Source organism: Lepus europaeus, chromosome 14, assembly GCF_033115175.1.
Source record: "Lepus europaeus isolate LE1 chromosome 14, mLepTim1.pri, whole genome shotgun sequence".
In the NCBI taxonomy this organism is placed as follows: Eukaryota; Metazoa; Chordata; class Mammalia; order Lagomorpha; family Leporidae; genus Lepus; species Lepus europaeus.
In genome coordinates this window covers 51,697,818-51,723,528 of record NC_084840.1, presented here as the reverse complement: position 1 = coordinate 51,723,528, position 25,711 = coordinate 51,697,818, and the positions used below count along the sequence as shown (strand labels likewise).

The window sequence follows — 25,711 nt, the reverse complement described above, 5'->3', positions numbered from 1 at the left end:
GTCTCCTTGCTATGGGCTAAACTCTACCTTGCTAGCTCATGACTCTTGATAAATCCAACTGGGGAGCAGTTGATGATTTCCTTCCATGGTGTAGCATCAGTCTCCTCCCTTCTTCCCCTCTGGGAGGGAAACTAGGCACAAAAAGGTTCAAAAGAGCCCAGGAGAACTCAGCTGAAGCAGAGTTCTGATGTGAACCCACAGGCCCACGCTCACTGCCATTCTGCCCACTGAGACCCAGGTCGAATCAACGTCCTGAAGACTGAGTCCCTCCCACACAAAGGACCCATGTCTATAAACACCAGATTTATTTTTATATTTATTAAACAACAGGCAAACAATGAAATATGGGGGAAGATGACCAAAAATTATTTTCTTTTGAAATAATAGTTTTAAAAAGAAAATCAAATAACTACTATTCCTTTAAGTTGTATGAGCTTGTGGCTGCGCCTGGAGAGAAACTTAATTTTCATGACATGCAAAACTGATTAAATAGTGAACTCTTTTGTCCCCCTTTTCCTGAGCACATTTATAAACTTCAATATGGGTGAATTCCATCAAATACTCTGAAAAAATATTTCTGATTTCATAATTTACCCATATCATGCACATAAATGCAATAGGAAATAAACAGAAGGCTTTAAGCATAAATAAGCCAAAATAGATTGTTAAGCTTGTATAGTTAGTCCAGCATTAGAGCTAATTTGATATTTTAAACAGCTGTCAAGCTTTCTTTGGAAAAGTCCACCAAGTTTCCTAAACCCAAAGGCATAAAACACTGACAAGCCAGCACCCATCAGGCTGCTCTTGGACCGGGGGACTTCCTCCTGTGTAGAACACAGACTGTCTTCACTTCCTGCTGCTCTGCACACATGTCACGATATCTGGCAGAAGGTGGTTCCTGTTTTCCTTGGTGACCTGTGGAAGAAGAAAGGGAGCAGGTGTCAGAACTCCTGTCCTTTTCTCCAGTGCAGATACGTCATCTTTCAGAGCTGACAGGCTGGAAGGCTGGGAGCGGAGGAGGTATGTTTTGAGAGCCAGGAGACTTCGAAGCCCAGCTCTTCATGAGCACTGTGAAAAGGACAGGCAATACCATGTCCTGCCACCAGCAGGAGACTTCAGAGATAGTAAGAGAGATCCCCCAAGAGTGCTTGTGTGCCACAGAGCCACAGCTGCACATTTCAGGGAAATGCCTCATCAATGTCACCCTCACAACCATGTGGCATGCACACCAGGCATGCAGGGGAAACAAGACACACACAATCATCCCCATTTCAGATAAGAGGAAAGAGAGTCTCAGGAGCCAGGAGCACTGGAAAGATGCTGAGCACAGACCACTCATCTGTCACTCGGGGATCCTGCCCGAGTCCCTGCTCCTGCCCCAGTGAGATGGCCCTGCCAGGAACTGCTGGGGACTACTGGTGCCACAGCAGGGACTGTGCCAGCCATATCCAACAGTTAGAGAGTTCCTTCCAAGTCTTGCTGAGATATAAAAAGAATAGAAATGAAAACTGGAAAAGACACATTTTGAGAACATTTTCTCATGAAAAATTAATGAACAGAATGCAAGTACTACATTATTAATGTATAGATACCCCCCCTTTGATTTCCCTAAGATTATTTCTGAAGATTGTGCAGTGAGCTGTTTATGTGAAATTGTCTGCAGTGCTCAGTTATTACGTTCCCTGCACATGGAGGACAAACTCTGAAACACAAGAACAAGTATGACGTCCTCTGCCAACCTCGGCAGTCTATTCCTTTATGTGAAATTCCAGCCTACTTTTTATTCAACCACCAGCATTTCGACTGCAGAACGCCTCTCCTGGCTTTCTTCCTTCTAGAAACCACGAACCTATTTTCTGTCCATAAATTTGCCTCCCCTGGATATTTTCCATAAATGGAATCAGACAAGAAGCGCTCTTTTGTGTCTGCTTGTTTCACTTAGTGTAACATTTTCAAGACCTATCCGTGTTGTTGGATGAATCAGCACATCATTCCTTCTTACTGCCAAACAATATCCCATTGTAAGGACAGGCCACACTTTGTTTATCCATTCATCAGTTGTTGGGTTGTTCCCATGCTTTGGCTATTATGAATAATGCTTCCATGAACATTCATGAATGATTTTTTATGTGAACATATGTTTTCAATTTTTTGGGATCTATACCTAGGAGAGGAATTACTAGCTTTATGGCAAATCCAGGTTTAACTTCTTGAGGAACTGCCAAACTGTTTTCCATAGTGATTTACACCATTCACATTCCCACCAGTGGCAAGCATATGAGCGTTCCAATTTCTCCACATCCTCGCCAACACTTGCTACTATCCATTACTACCCATTTCTATCTTCAAGTTTTTTTCTTAAGATTTATTTATTTATTTGGGAGGCAGAGAGAGAGAGAGAGAGAGAGAGAGAGAGAGAGAGAGAGAGAAAGAGACAGACTTCCATAAATTGGTTCACTCCCCAGATGGCCGAAATGGCCAGAGTTGCGCTGAGCCAAAGCCAGGAGCCAGGAGCTTCTTCCAGGTCTCCCACATGGGTGCAGGGGCCCCATCTTCCACTTGGGCCATCTTCCACTACTTTCCCAGGCCATAGCAGAGAGCTGAATCGGAAGTGGAGCAGCTGGGAATGAACTAGAACCCATATGGGATGCTGGTACTGCAGGCAGCAGCTTTTTCCTCCTAAGTCACAGTTCCAGCTTTTGTCTTATAGTTTTATTTTAGCCATCTTAGAGGGTGTAAGTGGTCCCTCACTGTGGTTTTGGTTTGCACTGCCATAATACCTAGTGATGGAACATTTCTTTTCATGTGCTTACTGGCCATCTGTATTATCTTCTTTTTCTACAAGCAGCTTTCTTATTGACTTCTCTTCCAGCAGCTAGTAACTGTACTTCTAACACTAGCTCTGCACCTAGAGGACAGGAATGCATAGGCCCAGTGAACAGCACTGAATGGGCAGGAGTGCATGGGCCCAGAGAACAGCACTGAGGTCCTGGTGAGGTGAAAATAATATCCATATTGCTGTAGCAGAGAAGAATAAGAGGGGGCCTTTCAATTTCCAAATTGGAGGGAAGGTAGAATCTACTTCCCATTATTCTTGTGGTCCTAGATTCCACAAATGAAAACTACAAGAGTATGTTATAAGAAAACAAGTTTAAATGGTTCTGGAGTCAGAATATTAAGAGACTTTGTTATAATATCATTTTTTGTAGAGAAACCAAATAATTTCTAACAAGCCAAGATTTATGGTAAAATCACTTGAATCATTTCTATGAATGAAGGCAACACTATAGCATGGATATGCTAATGCTCAGGCTTTGACATCAGCCAGACCAAGGTCTGAATCCTAGCTCTGTCATTAACTGAATAATCTTGGACAGGTTACAGAGCCTCTTGACTCCTCAAATATCTCATATATGAAATGGAGTAATAAGTGTATCGTGAGGCACTGAGCACAGCACCCAGCACCATGTGCACATCAACTGGGGGCCACCTTCGTATTCCATTCCAGTGCTTGCCAGGTTCCAGGCGTTTCTTCTGTACCCTCAATAGACAACATCTAACATTTCTACCCAGGAAGGATTCAGAAGGAAGTCAAATAAAGTATGTTTTCTAAATGCTATTAAGTGGGTGGGCGTTTGGTCTAGTAGATAAGATGCCAGTTGGGATACCTGCAACTCACAACAAAGTTGGATACTTGGCTCTGGTTCCTGACTCCAGCTTGCTGCTTATGTGCACCCTGGGAGGCAGCAGGTGGTTGCCCATGTCATTGGATTCCTTCCACCCATGTGAGAGCTGGAGGAAGTTCTCAGTGCCTAGCTTTGGCATACTCCAGCCCGGGCCATTACAGGCATTTGAGAAGTGAAGTAGATGGGAATGCTCTCTCTCAAATAACTTTTAAATGTCAAAAATCAATCCATCAATCGATCAATCAATACCATTAAGAACATCAAACTCATATTTTTAAATAAGTAGCGACTATCCAACATAAAAATATTTTTTTCATGTTATTAATTAGAATACACACACACACAACAATGCACACAGCTCTTTCCATTAACTCTGATTCATGAAGGCAAAGGCACAAAGGTGTCTTGCCTCTATGGCATTAATGTTACCATTAAATATTTTTGATAGCTTCAAATAAACAAATACTGAAATAAATTTAAAAAAAAAAATTTGTAGTGGTTATACTTAAAGAGCAGAAAATCCTAGAAGTCAGGAGAAAACAAACTGACCAAATCGCTGAAAGAACAACAGATGACCTTCAGGAAGGCCACTGTTAATACCAAACCCGTGCCAGGCAGACGTCTAAGTTACCAAGACCATTCTTCTGTCGGTCCAGGAGACACTCTGGAGGCATAACACCCACAGGACTTGTTACTGTGCCTGTGCCCAGCAGGTCAGTGAAGGACTGTGCCTCACATATCTAGGCCAACCACCATGGAAAGACAAACTGGGATACCACCCAAACACCAACATATTCTTAAAAACAAAATCAAGAAGGAGGAAGAGGAAGAAGAGAAAGAGGAGGAGACTGACAATATTACTGATCATGTTAAACAAATTAGGGGTCAGTGAGGTAGCATCAAACAGCCTACAAGATGGGAACACAGCCACACAGTGCAGTCAGGTGTATGGTCTGTTTTTCAGGAGCAAAGGGAACATGCTTTACATGTGCCTGTAACATGGACTAAGTGCTAGATGCAAACGATGCTCTAAAAATGGATTCAGATACTTATTGAATGTTAAAAATGGATAGGACCCAAGATATTGAATCCAACTACTAAAGTCTACAGATCAGGAAAATGAGGATCTTCGTTTATAAATCAGGAACAGAAGGACCACAGAAGCCCCCAAGCAGCACAAGGATAAAAGGGTATGTCGGCTCCTTACATAATTAACTCAAAGCTAATCACTTTATTTACAGATCATTAAGAGCAATGATTATCTTGCCTGAAGAAGCATTTCCAGTTTTAAAGACAGAAGGAAATGCAGTGTTAAGATACAACATTTTTCTGCACATAACAGTTGGCCCTCCTCAATCTCTCCTTAGGAATTTTGGGTAGGATTAGCTGGCAGAGATAGCTAATACCTGGAGCTTAACACTAGAAACTTCCCAATCTTCCAGCCTGGAAGCTATCTGGCCTGAAAACTGATTTTATTTCATGATCATTCACTATTGGTTGTCTCTATTTCCACAGAAACTCTATAATCACAACCACAACTTCTAACAAGGAGCCCACGTAAAACAGGAGACCAGGAAGGTCACGTGTTAACTCTCAAGGATGCTCTTGAGGATGTGACCTTTCACACCACTCAGGTCTCAGCTCAAATTCACCTCCTAGACAGACCTCCCCTGATTACCCCTCTACTCCTGCCCCCAACTACCACTTTGCCCGGGCTTCTTTCCATTGCCTTTATCAGTATCTGAAATCGCTTACTTTGTCTGCTTACATTTTTGACATCTGCCCTCTCCTCTAGGATGTAAGCTCCACAAGGGCATGGAGTTGATCAGTCTGGCAGTGAGTCTTGGATTGTACCACACTATCACCAAGACTGACTGACACCTAGCACACAGCTTCCTCAGTATTCACCAAATGAATAAGTGAATGCGTGCATTTCCAAGTCTGGCTCACCTAACCCTTCTGGTTACCGCCATTCCAGGATATTTTGGAAGTAACAAGTGGATGTCTCACTGGGACCATGGACCATGGAAATATTTTAATTGGTGATATAGGTGCTCATGAGTATCTTGCAGCCAGAGCTTACTTTTACTCTCCCTGCTAGGCGTGGCCCTGCCTCTCTGACTTGTTCACTTGGCATCTGCAGGGCCAAGGAGCCTCTAAAGAGGATTAGGGAAGGGTGTCATAAGGTGGAGGAGGGGAGCCACTAACTGAAACTGACTGAGGTCAGAGAGGGACAATGGAGAAAGAAAGGCAGGGATTCAGGCAGTGTCAGCAGTGCTACTAGAGCCCCTCACAACACTGCCACTGGTTGATACGAGATGCTGCGACTCCTCATCTCTCACATGTATCCTACCGCTGTGCTTCTCAAACTGCAGAACCACCTAAGGGCTTATTAAAACAAGGATCATTGGGCCCATCCCCCAAAGAGTTTAAGTCCTTAGGTCAAGGCAAGACAGATGGGCACATCTCACAAGCTCCCAAGTGATGTTCATATGACCGCTCTGCAAACCTCTGTTTGAGCAGGATGTGATAGTGGTGCCACCCCAGGGAACTACTGAGTAATACAAGTGTGGCCAGTGTGACTGAAAAACAGAATTTCTAATTTTACTTTAATGTAATCAGTTCCAACATAAATAGCCACGTGTGGCTAGGGGCCACTGTACTGTAGAGTACCGCGAGTACATTTCCACCACTGCAGGAGGTTCTCCTGAACAAGGCTACTCCAGAGCACCTGGAAGCTGTGCTTCCAACCGTAACCACAGCCTCTTCTCCTCATTAGCAGAAGTGGGTCAGTTTAAAAGGGAAACTTTTTAAACAAAGTTATGCTTGTGTGCCTCTGTATCCCACTGTGACCTATCAGTCTGAGAGGAGACAAGCTTAGAACAAGGGCATCAGCTGCTCAGGTGATGCTGAAGCTAAGAGGTCCTGGTGTCTGGCGGCAGGTGGAAGAAGAAAGCAGCCAGGACAGTTGGTGCCTCCCCACAAGGGGGTTTGTTTTGTCATCAAGCAGAGCTAGAATTCAGGTTTTGTAGAGTCCAGAAAGTCAGACTCACTTATGTTCCCATATAGGAGGGAAAAACAGTAATTTACATTAAGGCCACCTGCTGCCTAAGATCATCCAGTCCACTTTCACACAGAGGACCGGCTGTACTCACATACTCACACTAAACACCTTCACGTCACTTCTGTTTCTAATTTCTTCCACAAGAGCCAGCGGTTTTCCCTTAGGGACTGGGATTGTGCCAAGAATTATGGTTCCTGGGGTGGACAGCGTCTGACGAACAGCCTGGATGAAGGGCTGACTGAAGAGTTCCATTTTCCCGATCTCATCGATGACACATACTCTTTGTCCTGAGCCGCTGCTGGAACCTGCCTGGGAATGACAAACACATTGACAAGGAACCAAAGTCACATTAGCCAAAGGGCCCCTGGGTCCCACCCCATCAGTCACCAACCAGCAGTCACAGGGTGAGTCAGCTAAGCTTTTGAAGTCGGAAGATGGTCCCTGTGGTCCACAGGGAGCAAGCTGTGGAGACTAATCTTAGAGGGGCTCCTTTGGAGCTGCAGTACCCAGAAAATCTGATTCCCTGAGTCAACAAGCTTCTCAGAATTACTCCTTCAGAACAGCAGCAGGGGCTGGCACTGTGGCATAGCGGGTAAGGACACCGCCTGCAGTGCCAGCATCCCATATGGTTTGAGTCCTGGCTGCTCCACTTCTGATCCAGCTCCCTGCTAATGTGCCTGGGAAAGCAATGGAAGGTGGCCCAGGTGCTTGGGTCCCTGCATCCACGTGGGGGACCTGGAGGAAGCTCCTGGCTCTTGGCTTCGGATCAGACCCACTCCGGCCGTTGTAGCTATCTGGGGAGTGAACCAGGGATGGAAGACCTCTCTCTGCCTCTGCCCCTCTGTAACTCTGCTTTTCAAATAAATTAAAAAAAAAAAAAAAAAAAAAAACAGCAACAGTAATGAAGCTTTGTATTCATATATACTCAGGAAACAAATGGCTCCTGAACACTTCAGGTGTAAATTAAATGAAACAGCAAAGCTTATCAATAATAATTAAACCTTATTAATAATACCATTTTTGTTTTATTTTGGGTCATAACATATTCCCCATTTGTTGAGAAAGATAATTGCTACAGGCAGGTGCGTTTCATAAATTGATCTATGAGAGTTCATGGAAAGACAGAAAAATAAAAAGAGAAATAGTCTTCCTTCTCCAGTTAAAAGAAAAACAAGTGAGTGTGAGTGCAATGGTGCCCTTTAGATCTCAGATTCCTTTTTCTAATGACTTTATTCCAATCCATGTCCATTACTTCCTTGAAAATCCTACTCAGAATAGGCATGGCAGTGAGCATCCAAGAGTTCTACTGATTCCACACACAGCCCTCTCCCATAGTAACAAGGTAGTCTGTGTGATCGACATAATATAGCAGAAGCAATGGCACGTCACCTCTGAGACCAGAGCAAACGAAGCCTGCTATTTCTGTATGGCTGGCCTTTCTAGGATCACTCGTTCTCGGGAGGGGAGCTGTCATGTTGTGAGGACACACAGGACCATGTGGTGATGCACTTGAGGCTTCATGCCTATAGCCAGAGAGGACCAGCCTGCCAGCCACCAACTGAGCAGGCTCAGGAGCAGATCCCTCAGGACCACAGGCCCAGCAGATACATGTCCTACAGCAAATGAGAGCCCCTGAGCCAGAATCACCAGTAAAGCTACACCTGGATTCTTGCCCTTAGGCTCTGTGAAATAACACCATTGCTGCCTTAAGCTGCTGTACTTGGGGGTAATCTGCTACAAAGCCAACAGGTAACAAATGGACAAGTCCTCTCTAGAATGACCTTGTTGAGAAAGCTAATAGGACTCTGGCCTCCCTCAGGAGGGACACAACAGAACATAATATAAACACTTCAATGAATGCTAAGTGACAACTCCATTTTACGTATCTCTGTATAAACGATCTTTGTGAAAACTGTATGTAAAGCTGGTTTACAAGGTGACAGCAATGCAGTCCAGGAGCGCCTGTCTCAGTTACACTGGATTTTCCTCAAATCCCAAATGCCAAAGCTATGTGGGGTGCAGTATCACTGGTGGAAGGTGCATGTGGCAGCCAGGGACACAAGGGCCAGATCTTACAGGTCTTGATGGGTGCAGTGCAGTGGAGCTTTTGTTCCACAGCAAAAAGCCTACACCAGGGAGATCACAAGTTGTGTGAGAAGGTCTGGGGCTGCGTGAAGTCAAGATGATGTGTCAGACACTGGGACAGACAATATGAGAGGGTGGAGTCTTAACCCAGTTTGTGGTTGGAGGAGAGCAGAGTCTCAGACTTTTACGTCCGTGACGCTCTGCCTTCTTACTGAACACTGTGGACGTATGCTATGTTTCTCCATTCCTTTTAGTAGCACAAAGACCAAGAATTTGCCCACTCTAATCACCCAAGAGAGGTCTGAACAACAGCCCAACGTCTGTTTCTGATGCACTTAGATTTTTTCTACTGCACTTACCTGAACACAAAGCTGGTCTCCCTTCTGAGGACACAGACACAATGTCCTCGTGTCTGCCTTCTCTGTGGAACTGAGTGATGATGGAGAGCTGAGAGGTGGAAAGTGGACAGGGCCAAGGCTGCCTCCATGGGCTGGGGTGGAAGGAAGGGAGACCGTGCATGCAGTAAGGCACCATGCATGCCACGTTTTTCCTTCAAAAATGAGTGGCAAATGTGGGAGAAGTAAAATGGCTTTCACACCTGTCTGTGCTGATAAAAACAGACAACCCCACAGGAAGGTTTCTGCCTGGGAGCAAGGCATTCTAACTGACCTCTTACCAAGTAGCATCGGGGGCATTTTACTGCCTCCGAGACAATGAATCATCACAGAGGTTGTCTTTCCGGTGGCTACCATCTACTAGCCATTTTGGTATATCAGAATGACAGTTCTGAAAGCTGCCAAATCAGACAAGAAAAAGCATTATGAAAGAATGTATTTAAATGATTGCATATATGTGCCCAGCCAATGCGCACTGCCATGTTTGTAATAATACATGTGTAGGATGGGTTGAAATGCACAAGTACTTGGAGCATCTTCAGCTGCCTTCCTAAGGAGCTAGATTAGAGGCAGAGTAGCCAGGTCATAAACCAGTACTCTGATATGGGATGCTGGCATTTCAAACAGTGGCAGCTTAACCTGTTGTACCACAATGCCAGCCTCAAGAGGAGGTTAATTTTATAAAGTGGTAGAGATCTCTATTTTAGTGCTTTAGGGTGGAAGAAAATGTTAATAGTATATGTTTTTCAAATCTTAATGGAGAATGGGAATGGGGGAGGGAGGAGAAAACTGAGGGTAGAGGGCGGGTATGGTGAGAAGAATCACTATATTCCTAAAGATGTACTCATGTAATTTATATTCATTAAATAAAAGGTTAAAAAAATGTGTAGGGATAAAGCACGTGGCTCTACAACAGCATCCCATCCTGTAACTCTCTAGAACACTCACCAATGAGAGCTCATCTATATTAAGTTTCAGCACAAAGATATTTGGATATGCATGCATATATAATTTTCTACCAAATGGAAATGCTCGTTTTAAATATAAAAATCCTCATTCTGTCCAGAATTAGGCATTTTTATAATCCAGGAACTGTGGAAATCTCAAAAATAAGTCTGTAATTTTAATAAAAAAATGAAGTTATTCACACTCCACTGAGAGGCAGATGTCAGAAGCTCAAACACTCAGAAGCCTGTAAACACTTGGCTTATGTTTCTAAATAGCACATGAACTCAGGAGCTTAAAAAAGGAGCCGCTATTATGTTCAAAGCTGGTTTATTTCTATCTAAATTCAAGCCACTTTAGAGGGAAATAGAAAACACATCAGTGAACCTGTATTCACCTGTCTCACTGCTCCAAATTCTGGCAGATAAAGACACAGTCTTACAAGTCACAGGGGCCCAGGTTGGAGGATAGTCAAGGACCTGCCCTGCCTCTATTTCCATGTGGAAGAGCACTGGGCTCCCACAGTAACTTTACTGCCTGAAGCTGCTGGAGTGAAGAACTGGACGTGGCTCTCGGCCACATGGCTCTCGGCCACATGGTTACAGTCTCTGCGTACACATCTCCTGCGTGTATGCACCAGCCACCCTCTCCCCAGAGGCATCACTTCTGGGGGTTGCACTGTGGTCCTGTGTCACTTACCACAGCCACTCTGCCCAAGCCCTTCTTCTTGGTTCCATTTTAGTTGATAATAAATTTTCAGCCACAAAGAGTGAGGAAAATTTCTTTCCCCGCAGCACATTTTCAGTTGCTCTGTTCTGAGAGGGAAGGTATTTCTTTCAGATGGAGTCCAGCGATTGGGCAGCTAGGGTTAAGAGAACCCATGGATAACTTCATAGTCTTGGTTGTACTCAGCTAGTTTGCTTTCCAGAAAGATTAAACTGACTTAGAGCAACAAAATATTTTTGTACCAGTTATACCAGAGACCTAAAAATAATGTGCGTGGGGTTTTCTTTTTCTTTTTGGTCTTTTGTTTATATGAAACTTTAAGAGTATAGGAAAAATGTAAATACAAAATACACACTTCATTTAACCAAAATATTGAAATAAGAGCAACCTAATTAAAGTAGTTTTTGCCTTATTCTGAATGATTTGCATAATATATATTTCTGGTGGTATTAATTAATGTATTTTTAAAATATCAAACATACAGAGTAGCTTCTGAGCTTGTCCATCTGGGGCACAAAGTGTTGAAAATCATGGTAGGGAAGTAGGGGTCTACCAGAAGTGAGGCAGCAGAGCCATGGCCCTGCCCTTCCAATGCCACAAGTTCTGGGCAAACAGAAAGAAAGGCAAATGGTCACAGCAGCCACTGCCGAGCCAGCTCACAGTCCTCCCACCCTGAAGTTAGCTAAAACTGCAGCCCCCAACCAGACTTTCTGTTGTTTATGCCAAGCCTTCATGTTTCAGAATTCCTTCACAGTCTGGTGGCATGTGGACTGTGTGTCCCCAGGAAGGAGTCAGGACAAGATGTCTAGACTATTAGACACGCCCGGCCTTGCTCCACTTAGGCCCACTCTGGGCAGAAGCTCCTCTCACAGACATGCCAGAGATTCCCACCCCAAGGCTCAGGCTGACTAGTCCTGAGGCTCCTCCTGGGTGCCCTAGGTGACTTCCCAGGGACCCAAGGGCTCACCCACACAATAACCTGACCCAGAGCACCCCAACCCTTGTGGCATTTCCTAAGCTGCAAGAACTATCCTCAGACCAAAACAGCATCTGCTGGCTGACAGCTCAGTGGGATGAAGAACCCAATATTCCTGATCCCAGAACTCCTGTACCAGCCTGGACATTTGGGTTCCTGGGACTCCATAACAGATTTATGGCCCCACTCTTGCCTCTGGGTTTTTGGTAAACACAAATCAAACTGAGTTGGGCTGGCGCTGTGGCTCAGAGGGTTAGCATGTGGGCGCCGGTTTGAGACCCGGCTGCTCCACTTCCGATGCAGCTCTCTGCTATGGCCTGGGAAAACAGTAAAGATGGCCCAAGTCCTTGGACTCCTGCACCCATGTGGGAGACCCGGAAGAAGCACCTGGCTCCTGGCTTCGGATTGGCGCAGCTCCAGCCGTTGCGGCCAATTGGGGAATGAACCATCGGATGGAAGACCTCCCTCTCTCTGCCTCTCCTCTCTCTGTGTAACTTTGACTTTCAAATAAATAAATAAATCTTTTAAAAAAATCTGTGATGGGATGTACCTGCCAAGGTACTGCCGCCCATCACCTCACCTCACTGAACTCCCAGGGAAAAACAGCCAGAGCTATTCCTCTGTTCAAGGCCTCCTAAGGAGCCAGGGGTTGGAGCATTTTACAGTCATTTGTGTTCAGTCCTCCTACCAACTTCACAGAACAGGTATCAGCATCTCTGTTTTACAGATGAAGAAAGAAGTCAGAGGTTGAATGACTTATGCAAAGTCAGAGAGCACAGGGACAGAGCTAGAATCAAACCCAAGATCACTTGACGCCAAAGCCCCCCTTCCACACCCCATGTGCAACACAGCTGCACGTTTTCATTCTGAAATATGGAAGAGCGATATCCAGGAAATTCATCTAACACTGAAGAAACCGATCTTTTCTCCAACAAGAAGGAAGAGTCCTCTGCTTTCAGGGGGTCTACAATGGCACAGGCAGAAACCTCAATTTCTTTTTAAATATTAATTAAGTAATTAGAAAGGCAGAGAGAGAAAGAAAGAAAGAGAGAGAGAGAATCTTCCACCTGCTCATTCACTCCCGAAATGACTAACAGCTGGGGCTTGGCCAAGCCAAAGTCAGGAGCCCCTAATTCCATCCAGGTCTCCCATAGGGGTATAAAGCCCAAGTTCTTGGGCCATCTTCTGCTGCTTTCTCAGACACATTAACAGAGAGCTGGTCTGGAAGCAGAGCAGCTGGGATTCAAACTGGTGCTCCAATATGGGATGGTGGCTTTGCAAGTGGCAGCTTAATGTACACCACAATGCTCGTCCCCCTATTTTATATATTTATTTACACATACACACACAAGGAGAGAAAGTAAGCAAACAATAAGAGAAATTGAGCTAAAAATGTTAAACACAGTTGAGAAATGAGCATTTAGCCTAGGAATTAAGACATCTGCATCGCATTCCACATTGGAGTTGCCAGAGTTCTACCTGAAGATGTAGCTCCTAACTCCAGCTTCCTACTAATGCAGATCTTGGAAAGCACCAGTGATGGCTCAAGTAACTGGGTTCCTGCTACTCACATGGGGAGACCCTTGAATTCCTGGCTCCCAACTTAGGCTCTGCATTAGCCCCAGTTTTGGCCATTTGGGGAGTGAACCAGTGGCCATGAGCAAATTTTTTCTCTCTCCCACTCAAATAAATTTTAAAAAGACTTTTTTTTAAAAAAAAGATTTATTGGCCGGCGCCGCGGCTCACTAGGCTAATCCTCCGCCTTGCGGCGCCGGCACACCGGGTTCTAGTCCCGGTCGGGGCACCGATCCTGTCCCGGTTGCCCCTCTTCCAGGCCAGCTCTCTGCTGTGGCCAGGAAGTGCAGTGGAGGATGGCCCAAGTACTTGGGCCCTGCACCCCATGGGAGACCAGGAGAAGCACCTGGCTCCCGCCATCGGATCAGCGCGGTGCGCCGGCCGCAGCGCGCTACCGCGGCGGCCATTGGAGGGTGAACCAACGGCAAAAAGGAAGACCTTTCTCTCTGTCTCTCTCTCTCACTGTCCACTCTGCCTGTCAAAAAAAAAAAAAAAAAAAAAAGATTTATTTATTTATTTGAAAGTCAGAGTTACACAGAGAGAAGGAGAGACCGAGAGAGAGAGAGAGAGAGAGAGAGTGACAGAGAGAGATAAAGTCTTCCATCTGCTGGTTCACTCCCCAGTTGGCTGCAAAGAAGCCAGGAGCCCGGAGCTTCAATCCGGCTCTCCCATGCAGGTGCAGGGGCCCAAGGACTTGGGCCATCCTCTATTGCTTTTCCAGGCCATAACAGAGAGCTGGATAGGAAGTGGAACAACCGAGACTCAAAGTGGTGCCCATATGGGATGCCTGACCTGCAGGTAGCGGCTTTACCTGCTATGCCACAGTGCCAGCTCCAAAAGAATTTTTTTTAAATAGTTGACTCTGGATGTGTTAACAGTGCTTTTTCACTACTCAAAAGTAGTGCAACTTCAAAAGTAAAATTATATACATATAAAGTTTTAAAAAATTAGAATCAGTAGACAAAAAGAAAAATGCACATACAGGTACTTTCTCAGTATAACAGATTTAAGAAAACCATCAGATGATCATATGAGAACTTCCTTCTAGAAGACAGTACAGCTTTAGACTGACATGTATAGGAGGTATGAAAGGACAGAAGGACGTATGAGAAATAGGACAAAGCAGGTGAGTAAAAGGCAAAAAGGCAAGTTTATAAAAACTCAGCTCTAGTCCTACTTAAGGTGTGTTTGGCTTTTCCCTGTTTCTCGAGAGTGGGCTGCAAAAACTTCACAAAAGTGAGTGTCATCACCCAGGACAAAATCCTGCTCAGCATCTAAACCCATGGAACCTCACCATGGCCAGCAATGCTTAATCTTGAAGACTCAGCCCCTGCCCAGTAGGAAGGAGAGAGAGACCAGCAGTGGGGTCATCATACAGATCTGGCAGCATGAGCTGCAGAGACAAGCTCATCCTGAACGTGCAGCTCATCTTCCTATTTTGATTTGCTGCAGCAATGGTTTTACTATTTTCAAAAGTTTTATGTCTGCAGCAGATAGCTTATAATTTCCCTGCAATACCCACATGTAATCACAATGTAGAGAAATAGAAGTAGAGGAGGAACAAAGAAACTCATTCTATGCTTGCTAACTACAGTGAAGGAAATTCCAAAGCAAAGCTGAGGCTCTTGCCAGACTTTCTAGAATGCATCCTGACTAGATCTTGATTTTTCTGAATCCTTTCTAAAGTCCAGTGGCCTTTAATACTTAGAGGTACTTCCAGGTCAAGTGTTAAAAAAAAAAAATCTTTCTTTGGACAGCAGACCTCTCATCCCTTTCAAATGAACTTTTGATGATCTGAAGCAGAATCTATTTCAGAATCTAAAGCAGATCCTGCTCCCTGAAACAAATATACTTTACAGCCTTATTTTGATTAAAACCGGAAAATACAAGGTTCTGATCTAACTTATTATTCCTTCTTTGTAAAAATTGCCATTGTTCAGCCTAGAAAACAGGGCTGTGAGCAGATGTTCTTTAAAATTCAATCCACTGTTACCTTTTTATGTGAGTAGGAGATAGATTGAAAACCAGAGTTAAATCCTATATCACATCAAATTTTAATAAGGTACGCAGTGTAGCTGTCAAAATATCATTATGAAAATGGCCAACATTATCCTATCAGCCTTGATCATTAGAAAACTAAAACACAATCCTAATTATAGTAGCTTCAAAAAATAGAAGAGTCCTATGATTAACCTTACCAAGAAGAGTCTTACAGATAGAAATGGAGAGAAACAAAGAAACAGTCAGGAAAGTGAAGAGGCAACCTACAGAATGGGAAAAAATATCGCAAACTATACTACAGATAAAGGGTTGATAACCAGAATCTACAAAGAAATCAAGAAAATCCACAACAACAAAACAAACAACCCACTTAAGAGATGGGCCAAGGACCTCAATAGACATTTTTCAAAAGAGGAAATACAAATGGCCAACAGACACATGAAAAAATGTTCAAGATCACTAGCAATCAGAGAAATGCAAATCAAAACCACAATGAGGTTCCATCTCACCCCGGCGAGAATGGCTCACATTCAGAAATCTACCAACAACAGATGCTGGAGAGGATGTGGGGAAAAAGGGACACTAACCCACTGTTGGTGGGAATGCAAACTGGTTAAGCCACTATGGAAGTCTGTCTGGAGATTCCTCAGAAACCTGAACATAACCCTACCATACAACCCAGCCATCCCACTCCTTGGAATTTACCCAAAGGAAATTAATTTGGCAAATAAAAAAGCCATCTGCACACTAATGTTTATTGCAGCTCAATTCACAATAGCAAAGACCTGGAATCAACCTAAATGTCCATCAACAGTAGACTGGATAAAGAAATTATGGGACATGTACTCCATAGAATACTATACAGCAGTAAGAAACAACGAAACCCAGTCATTTGCAACAAGATGGAGCAATCTGGAAGACATCATGCTGAGTGAATTAAGCCAGTCCCAAAGAGACAAATATCATATGTTTTCCCTGATCGGTGACAACTGAGCGCCAAAGGGGAAACCTGTTAAGTGAAATGGACACTATAAGCAACAATGAACTGATCAGCTCCTGTCCTGACTTTAGATGTACAATGTAATACTTTATCCTTTTTAGTATTTGTTGTTGTTGTTGTTGTTCTAGTACTATTGGTTGAACTCAGTAATTAACGCACAATTATCCTTAGGAGTTTAAATTTTAACAGAAAAGTGATCCCTGTTAAATCTAAGAGTGGAAAAAGAGAGGGAGGAGATGAACAATTTGGAACATGCTCAATCGGACTGGCCGCAAATGGTGTAGTCAGAAAGGTGCCAGGGGATTCCCACACAATCCCACCCAGGTGGCATGTACCAATGCCATCGCACTAGTCCAAGTGATCAATATCAGCTCACAATTGATAGCTCTGATAGGTCTAAGAGTCAAAGAGATCACACAAACAAGACAAGTAACTGCTAATACTAACTGATAGAATCAAAAAGGGAGAGAAAGATCCAACATGGGAACCGGGATACACAGCAGACTCATAGAATGGCAGATGTCCTAAACAACACTCTGGCCTCAGAATCAGCCCTCAAGGCATTCGGATCTGGCGGAAGAACCCATGAGAGTATAGCAGGCATGGAAAGCCAAGATATCACGGAAAAAAAAAAAAAAAGACCTAAATGAAAGATCTCTGTGAGTGAGATCCCAGTGGAAAGAACGGGGCCATCAAAGAAGGAGGTACCCTTCTCCGAAGGGAGGAGAGAACCTCCACTTTGACTATGACCCTATCGGAATAAGATCAAAGTCAGCGAACCCTAAAGGCTTCCATAGCCCTGGCAACTCATGACTAGAGCCTAGGGAGATTACTGACGCCATGAACAGGAGTGTCAAATTGTTAAGTCAACAACAGGAGTCACTGTGTACTTACATCCCATGGGGGATCTGTCCTTAATGTGTTGTCTAATGTGCAGTGATGCTATAACTAGTACTGAAACAGTATTTTTACACTTTGTGTTTCTGTGTGGGTACAAACTGATGAGGTCTTTACTAATTATATACTGAATCGATCTTCTGTATATAAAGATAATTGGAAATGAAAAAAAAAAAAAAAACCTGGTGTTAAAATGGAAATGGCATAGAAAATTAATTAATTTGAAAAAAAAAATTATGTAGGATCTCTGTCTTTAATGTGCTGTACATTGCTATTTAATGCTATAATTAGTAATCCAATGGTAGTTTATTCACTTTACGCTGCTATGTGGGCAAAATGTTGAAATCTTTACCTAATATATACTAAACTGATCTTCTGTATATAAAGAGAATTGAAAATGAATCTTTACATGAATGGAAGGGGAGAGGGAGCGGGAAAGGGGAGGGTTGCGGGCGGGAGGGAAGTTATGGGAGGGGGGAAGCCATTGTAACCCACAAGCTATACTTTGGAAATTTATATTCATTAAATAAAAGTTTAATAAAAAAAAAAAAGAAATGGAGAGAAACAGAAACTGTTTTTGGCTGTGAAGAATGAAGACTGTCTAAAATATTAAGATGTTCTTTATATCAAAATTATTACTGTTTTGTATAGTTCCAATCAATTTCGTGTAAGACTTCTCTTTATGGACAATAAAATCTGGATCCTATGGTTCATGTCAGCTCTGCCACTTACAAGCTATGTGCCTCAGCACAATTTACTTCTACTCTATGTCTCTGTTTCCTCATTTGTAAAGCAGGAATACAGTGATGGTGTTTTCAGGATTAAGGATGTTTGTATCTGGCATAAAGTTTATACTCAGTAACAGTGAACTGCTACTACCTGGAAGAATAAGCCAAACAATTTTTGAAGAATAGTTTAAGTAATTAACACAGTAAATAAAATTGCCTAGTAGTGACGCAAGAAGCAAACAGATTAAAGGAAGAGAACAGATAACCCTAAAACATTATACATACATACACATTATTTTTAACTATAATTTATGAAGCATAATAAATTAGAAATGGGTTTTCTAACAAATAGTTTTAGTAAATGAAATATTTGAAAGAAAAGCAATTGAGAGCTTCATTGTATGTTACATTCAAAATAAATCCAGATGGATTAAAAACATAAGCACGTTTTTAAAAAGCATACCAGGGGCCAGCATTGTGGCACAGTAGGTTAAGCTGCAGCCTGCAATGACAGCATCCCATACGGGTACCAGTTCAAATCCCAGCTGCTCTACTTCCAGATCCAGCTTCCTGCTGATGACCTGAGAAAAGCAGTGGAAGATGGCCCAAATGCTTGGGCCTGCACCACATTGGAGACTGGCTGAAGCTTCTGGCTCTGGCCTGGTCTAGCCCTGGCCATTGCGGCCATCTGGGGAGTGAACCAGCAGTTGGAAGATCTCTCTGTCTCTAACTCTGACATTCAAATAAATAAATAAATCTTTAAAAGACATGAAAAGAAAAGTACACTGGGTGTGGGCATTTAGCCTAGCAGTTAAGACACCTGTACCCAACACTAGAGTACTAGTTCAATTCCCAGCTCTGGTTCCTGACTCCAGCTTCCTATTAATGCAGACCCTGTGATATAGCAGTGACAGCTCAAGCAGTTAGGTTCTTGTTACCCACGTGGAAGAACTGGATTGTGATCCCAGCTCCCGGCTTTGTCCCAGGCCTAGTTCAGGACACTGCAGGCATTTGGGGAGTCAACCAACAGACGGGAGCTCTCTCTCAGTGCTCTCTATCAATGCCTCTTAAATAAACAAACTTTTTTTAAAAAAGCACATAGAAGGAGAAACATACAGGTAAAATTTCATATTGATTTAGAACATAGGCAGACTTTCTCTATGTTAAAAAAAAATCAGCAAAATGATCAACTGAAAAAAATGAATCAAGAAATAAAAAGGTTATTTGCCTTACAAAAGATTTCTTTAAGCCAAAAGAGAAAATCGGGAAGGAGAAACAAACAATTTAGATTTAAAAAAACCTTCCCCAATAAAGAATTGAAAAATATGTCACCTCATTACTAACTTAAAAATGGAAATCAAAGCAAAGCGGGCTGGGGATTGGGGGGTGGGTAGAGGGTTTGTAATGAAAATCAACAGAAGATTTAGCTCTGGCAAAAGTGCACAACAAACATACTCACTGGCAGGGCACAGAGTGACACATGTGTCACAGAAGCCCTCAGCTGCACCAGCAAAACCCAGAAGGGAACATCCCTTAACTTCTTTTTTTTTTTTTTTTTTTGGTGACAGGCAGAGTGGACAGTGAGAGAGAGAGACAGAGAGAAAGGTTTTCCTTTTGCCGTTGGTTCACCCTCCAATGGCCACTGTGGTCAGCTTCTCCTGGTTTCCCATGTGGGTGCAGGGCACAAGAACTTGGGCCATCATCCACTGCACTCCCAGGCCACAGCAGAGCTGGCCTGGAAGAGGGGCAACCGGGATAGAATCCGGCACCCCGACTGGGACTAGAACCCGGGGTGCCGGCGCCGCAGGCGGAGGATTAGCCTATTGAGCCGCGGCGCCAGCACCCCTTAGCTTTTAGAACCTTCCACTTCTAGAAGCTTCCCAAGAAAATAACTGCAGTCACATACAGAGGGTTACAGTAGTGATAAATAACCTAAATGTCTATCACTGAGGGAATAATAGATGCTGATGAAAATCATGCTATGAAGTATTATGCAATCATTAAAACATCACAGTTTTGAAGACTATCATGTCATGAGACCATAGCTCATGACACAATCATATTAAGGGGCAAACAAACCACACCTATAAAACTAGATATACAGCATTTTCCCTAAATTGGAATGTGTTAATAAGTAAACTAGATATTGAAAAGGGCAGAACAGAAGATACTAACTGTGGCTATTTTGGCATTGAAATTATGAGTTACTTATATTTTATATTTTTACAAATTTTCTATTATGAGTATGCAGAGCTTTAATAAACAAAAAATAAATTTGGTTGTTTAAAAGGAAAGATGCCTCCATGGCATAGGAATGAAAAATGTTAACAGTCAAACCTACTAGGGGCTTTCTAGACCAAGCACACATTATATTTTCCTAGTTCCCAGAGGCACTCATGACAGTCTGGCTCAGTCTCATTCCTGCAGAAAGAAATATAACAAGAGCATCCCTGAAAGGTGGGGCCTGGCCTAGGCCAGAGCTTTCTCCTTGGCCTTCTCTGCGCTTCCCTCACCTCAAGCTGCTTTTCAGCTCCCACATTTTTATTTCCCTACCTGTAAACAGACACAGCCCCTCTGGCCCAATCAGGGAATTACATTTTTCATGGTATTTGAGGAAAGAAAAAAAAATCTGAAACTACCTTTCACCAGTAGTAAATTTCTTACACATGATAGGTATTTCCTAACTTACTGTGAGAGTCTGTTTTTAATAGGTCACAAGCAGTATAAACTAACACTGTATCCTGAACTGCCGAGTTTTATTTCCCTAACATGTGGTTTCTTTCTAAAGCTGCCAGTTTACTTGGGCATTTTGATTGTAAATAACAAAAACTGTTTACTTATACTCTTCCACTTTTGTTGTCTAGGTAATCATTTTTTCAAGTTCAAAGGCAAGTCACTAATTCCTTCTCATTTCTTTATCTCAATATAATATGTGGAAAGGGAGAAAATTTTCTGCTCCAACAGGGAAATCTAAGTCTGAATGGGTAAGAAGCCTCTACTGGGAACTTTTCCCACAGGAACACGAATATCCATATTTGCAATAAGAGTATAAAACATTGGGAAAAGTCTTCTTTTCTTTACTTTTTAATTAAAAAACAGATTCAGGCTCCTGACGCGGTCAGCATATGATCCCTTATATCCTCTTACAGCTAGATATTAGGATGCCTGTGCACACTCTTCTTCTGCTCTGAGAAAGGTAAGGAAAAATCCATTCTTTATATTGATCCAATGCCCAAAGCCAGAATCTTCACTTGGAATTTCATTTGAGGTATTTCACTTGCCTTTTGAACATTTAAGTAAAGAGGTATGCATGTGATGGGAAAAGAACTAGAAAAATACCAGGTTTTCTGATTGCTTTCATGAAATAGTGCGATCCTAATGGCCCCTAGCACAGGGTCTGTACTGTTCCGAGAGGAAAGAAACAGAAAAGGAGGAGGAAACAGAGGGGAGAAAGCAGTACTATGTGGGCTCTGATGACAAGCAGCCCTAACCCAATGAGATTGCAAAACAACTGGCAGCCTTCAGAAACTAGAGGCTGTCACGGGCAGGCTGTATCTAAAATTTTCACCCAAAAGCCCTCCATTGCACATTTTGAACTGAACTCTAAATGTTGAGGAGCACAGAACCAAAGGGTCTACAAAGAGAGCATGCTAGCCAAAGAAAATGGACGTGTTAAGGGCCTACAGTTTGCATGACCCTGGCATGGGTGGGCAATGTGTTTGAGTCAGTGGGACTGGAGGATGGTGAGATAAGGAGGCTGGAGGCTAGTAGGGATAAACCTGGCCACTGCATAAACATTGGACTCTACTCCTGATAAAATGGAAACCTCTGGAAGCTTTGTAATTCATTCTTGAAACAGGTCTGTATCATTTAATTTTCACAAAAGTAAATCAAAGTAGTAAGTCTATAATAAATGAAACCCACATTCCTTAACATGGTCCACAAACCCTGTATCAAATGACCCTATCAACCTCACCAACTATACATTTTTCTTCATCTTCTCCTGCCCCAGAGATCTAAAGTTTTAGTAAACCTGTTCCTGCCACCTAGAATATTCTCACCACCACTATAACCATCATCATCACCACACACACACACACACACACACCTCAACACTTGCTCTTTCTTAGAATAAAGCCTTCTGATTTTTTTCCTTTCAGTTTATTTATTTATATATTTTTTTGATAGGCAGAGTTAGTGAGAGAGAGAGACAGAGAAAGGTCTTCCTTCCGTTGGTTCATCCCCCAAATGGTTGCCACGGCCGGCGCACAGTGCCAATCCGAAGCCAGGAGCCAGGTGCTTCCTCCTGGTCTCCCATGCAGGTGCAGGGCCCAAGCACTTGGGCCATCCTCCACTGCTTTTCCAGGCTACAGCAGAGAGCTGGACTGGAAGAGGAACAACCGGGACAGAACCGGCGCCCCAACCAGGACTAGAACCCGGGGTGCCGGCGCCGCAGGTGGAGGATTAGCCTAGTGAGCCGCAGCACCGGGCATCATTTCAGTTTAAATGTCACCTGCTCAGAGCTTTCCTGATCACCTGGCCTAAAATTGGTTCCTCACCTTTCTTTCATAGCCTCCTGCCCTTTTCCCTCAAGACACTTATGACAAGTGTCAATTTACTTGTATAATGTCCACAGTTCCCACTATATTGACAGTTTTGAGAGAGTAGAAAACATGTCTTTTCTGTTCATGACTGTATATCCAGGACTTGATAACCACCTGGATAAGAGGATGCAAAAACAATATATAATCAATGAAACCAAACTAAAACTTAGTTCCAACTTGGCAAACCTTTAGCCACAGTAACCAAGGAAAAAAGGGAAGACTTAAATAACTAAAATAAGGAATGAAAAAAGGGACAATTGTATATCAACAAATTACCATAAAGTCCGTGAAATGGACTAACTACCAAAAGACACAAATTACTACAACTGATTTAACAAGAAATAAAAAAATGAACATACCTATAAGTAAAGGGCTGAACGGTAATTAAAAAACTTATGCAGAAAAGCATAAGACCACATGGCTATACCGGTGGATTCTACTTATTAAACATACAAAGAAAAATTAATACCAGCCATTCACAAACTCTCCCAAAAATTAGAAAATGGGGAAACACTTCCTAATTCATTCTACTAGACCAGTATTACCCTGACATCAAAACTAGACAATGATATATACAGAAAAGAAAGCTACAAACCATACCTCTAAGAATATAGTAGAAACTGTCAACAAAATACTAGTAAATTGAATACAGCCACATATAAAAAGTTGTATACACCATGACCAGGAGGGATTTATTCCCATAAAATAAAGTTGATTAAATTCCCAAAAATCAATATAATACATCTTATTAATATAATGAAGGATGAAAATCATCAAATCACTTCAATAAACAAAGAACAAGGACAAAATCAAAAACTCCTTTGTAAAACACTCAAGAAACTAGAGAGCTTCTTCAACATGATAAAGGCCACATATACAGAATCCATAGCTAAAATACTTAACAGTGAATGATTGAGTGTCTTCTCCCTAAGATCAGGAATAAGACAAGGCTATCCATTCTTTTTTTTTTTTTTTTTTACCACTTTCAGTCAACAATTCACTGGAGGGGCCATGCTGTGGTGCAGTAGGTTAATCCTCCGCCTGTGGTGCTGGCATCTCATATGGGCTCTGGTTCTAGTCCTGGCTGCTCCTCTTCCAATCCAGCTCTCTGCTATGGCCCCAGAAAGCAGTGGAAGATGCCCCAAGTCCTTGGGCCCCTGCACCCGCATGGGAGACCTGGAAGAAGCTCCTGGCTCCTAGCTTCGGATTGGCACAGCTCTGGCTGTGTGACCATCTGGGAGTGAACCAATGGAAGAAAGATCTTTCTCTCTATCTCTCTCTCTCTATCTCACTGTCTACTTCTCAAATAAATAAATAAAATCTTAAAAAAAAAAATTCACTGGAGGTTCTAGACAAGGCAATTAGGCACAAATATGAAATAAAAGACTTCCAAGGTGGAAAAGAAGAATTCATAAGACATCAAGGGCTAGCACTCTGGCACAGCAGGTAAAGCCACTGCCTGCAGTGCTGGAATCCCATATGGGCACCGGTTTTAGTCCTGGCTGCTCTAATCCAGCTTTTTGCTATGGCCTGGGAAAGTCTCTGGGCCCCTTCACCCATGTGGGAGACCTGGAAGAAGCTCTAGGCTCTTGGCTTTGGATCAGTCCAACTCCAGCCATTTAGGGAGTGAACCAGTGAATGGAAGACCTCTCTCTCTCTGCCTCTGTAACTCTGCCTTTCAAATAAATAAATAGATATTTAAAAAAAAAAAAGAAAGAAATCATAAGACATCAATAAAACTGCTTTTTTTTTTTTTTAAAGATATAGTGATATTATGTGATAGGTGCTTAGAGTACCTAATGGGAATTCAACAACTATTGGCCAATATGTTTAAATAATGACATTTTCTCCTACTAAATGTTTGCTGTGCTGTGTAAATAGGTTATTATAGAAACATGAGAAAAAAGAAGAAAAACTTGATTTGGGAACCTTGTTAGCTAGGCATCAGTATTCCCAACATAAAGTATTTATATGTGCTGAATGAGACAAAGAGTTTACTAGAAGCTCAGAGTGGTAGAAGATTGTATTCTAAGCATCTTTATTCAGGCTCAATCACCTGAAGACTTTTATACTACAAAATGCAAAACTAATCTCCCTTTAACAACAAAAGCCATTCTGTTCCCAGGACTAGCAAATCCCGCAGTGTAACAAGTGCAGAAGGACTTAAAAACCCAAAAACCACATACTCACATTTCGCAGGACGGGAAGCGCCAACTGCTCAAAAGAAGTCACGTCAACCACATACTGCCCAACTCGGCATTCACGTTTTCCAGGTGGAGGCTCTGACCTGAATGAGAAGACACTGTGTTCTTTGTTGAAGACTCCTGTATTGATGAGTGGTTTCAGCTGCTCTGCTGAGCCTCTGGCCTTCTGCGTATGCTAGGTCATCCTTAATAATCACCTACACAAAAAGCAGTGGTGTACAAAGCTGATCTGATTTGGTTTTCTCTTCTGAGAACAGAGCTACCACTAAGTGTCCAACAATGGGCTTTGCAGTTATGATGGTGGGAACATTCTCACAGCTCCAGGCAGCTATTACACAAATTATCTTTGAAGAAAATGGCACTAATTTGGCAGAAGTCTGGCACAGTGGTTAAATTGCTGCTTGGGACACAGGCATCCCATATGGGAATGCTTGGATTTGAGTCCTGGCTCTGTTCCCTATACCAGCTTCCTGCTAATGCACACCCTGGGAGGCAGGTGACTGCTTAGGCACTTGGGTCTCTACCTCCCACATGAGACACCTGGATTGTGTTCCAGGCTCTTGGCTTTGGCTTGGCCCACCCCAGTTACTATGGGCATTTGGGGAGTGAAGCAGAGGATAGAAGATTTCCCTCTTTCTGTCTCTCTGCCATCCAATTAAAAACTAAAAAAGTAAAGAATAGTAGTACTGAGAAACAGGGCCAAGAATTAGAAATGAGAAGAGTTTATGACTCAGTGGAATTAAGTTTCAAGTGAAAATATGACTTCTTATATATGTTTTTCATGTGACAGTCTCATTCTGTTTTTGTTCTCTGAGAAATCTCTAA

At 42.8% G+C, this 25,711-nt stretch overlaps 1 protein-coding gene across 2 annotated transcripts in view; it reads right to left on the bottom strand.

The window, feature by feature from the left end:
* Positions 1-303: 303 nt before the first annotated feature.
* NTPCR (nucleoside-triphosphatase, cancer-related) overlaps positions 304-25,711 on the bottom strand; it is a 30,721-nt gene continuing 5,313 nt past the window's right edge. Inside the window, exons 3-5 of one of the 2 annotated variants that reach the window (XM_062210621.1) lie at positions 24,873-24,969; positions 6,842-7,059; positions 304-915 (exon numbers count right to left, since the gene is read on the bottom strand). In XM_062210621.1, the coding sequence (XP_062066605.1) occupies positions 873-915; positions 6,842-7,059; positions 24,873-24,969 (358 nt within the window). In that variant the 3' untranslated portion in view covers positions 304-872. The remainder of the gene's footprint in view (positions 916-6,841; positions 7,060-24,872; positions 24,970-25,711) is intronic. The other variant, XM_062210620.1, reaches the window with a different exon arrangement.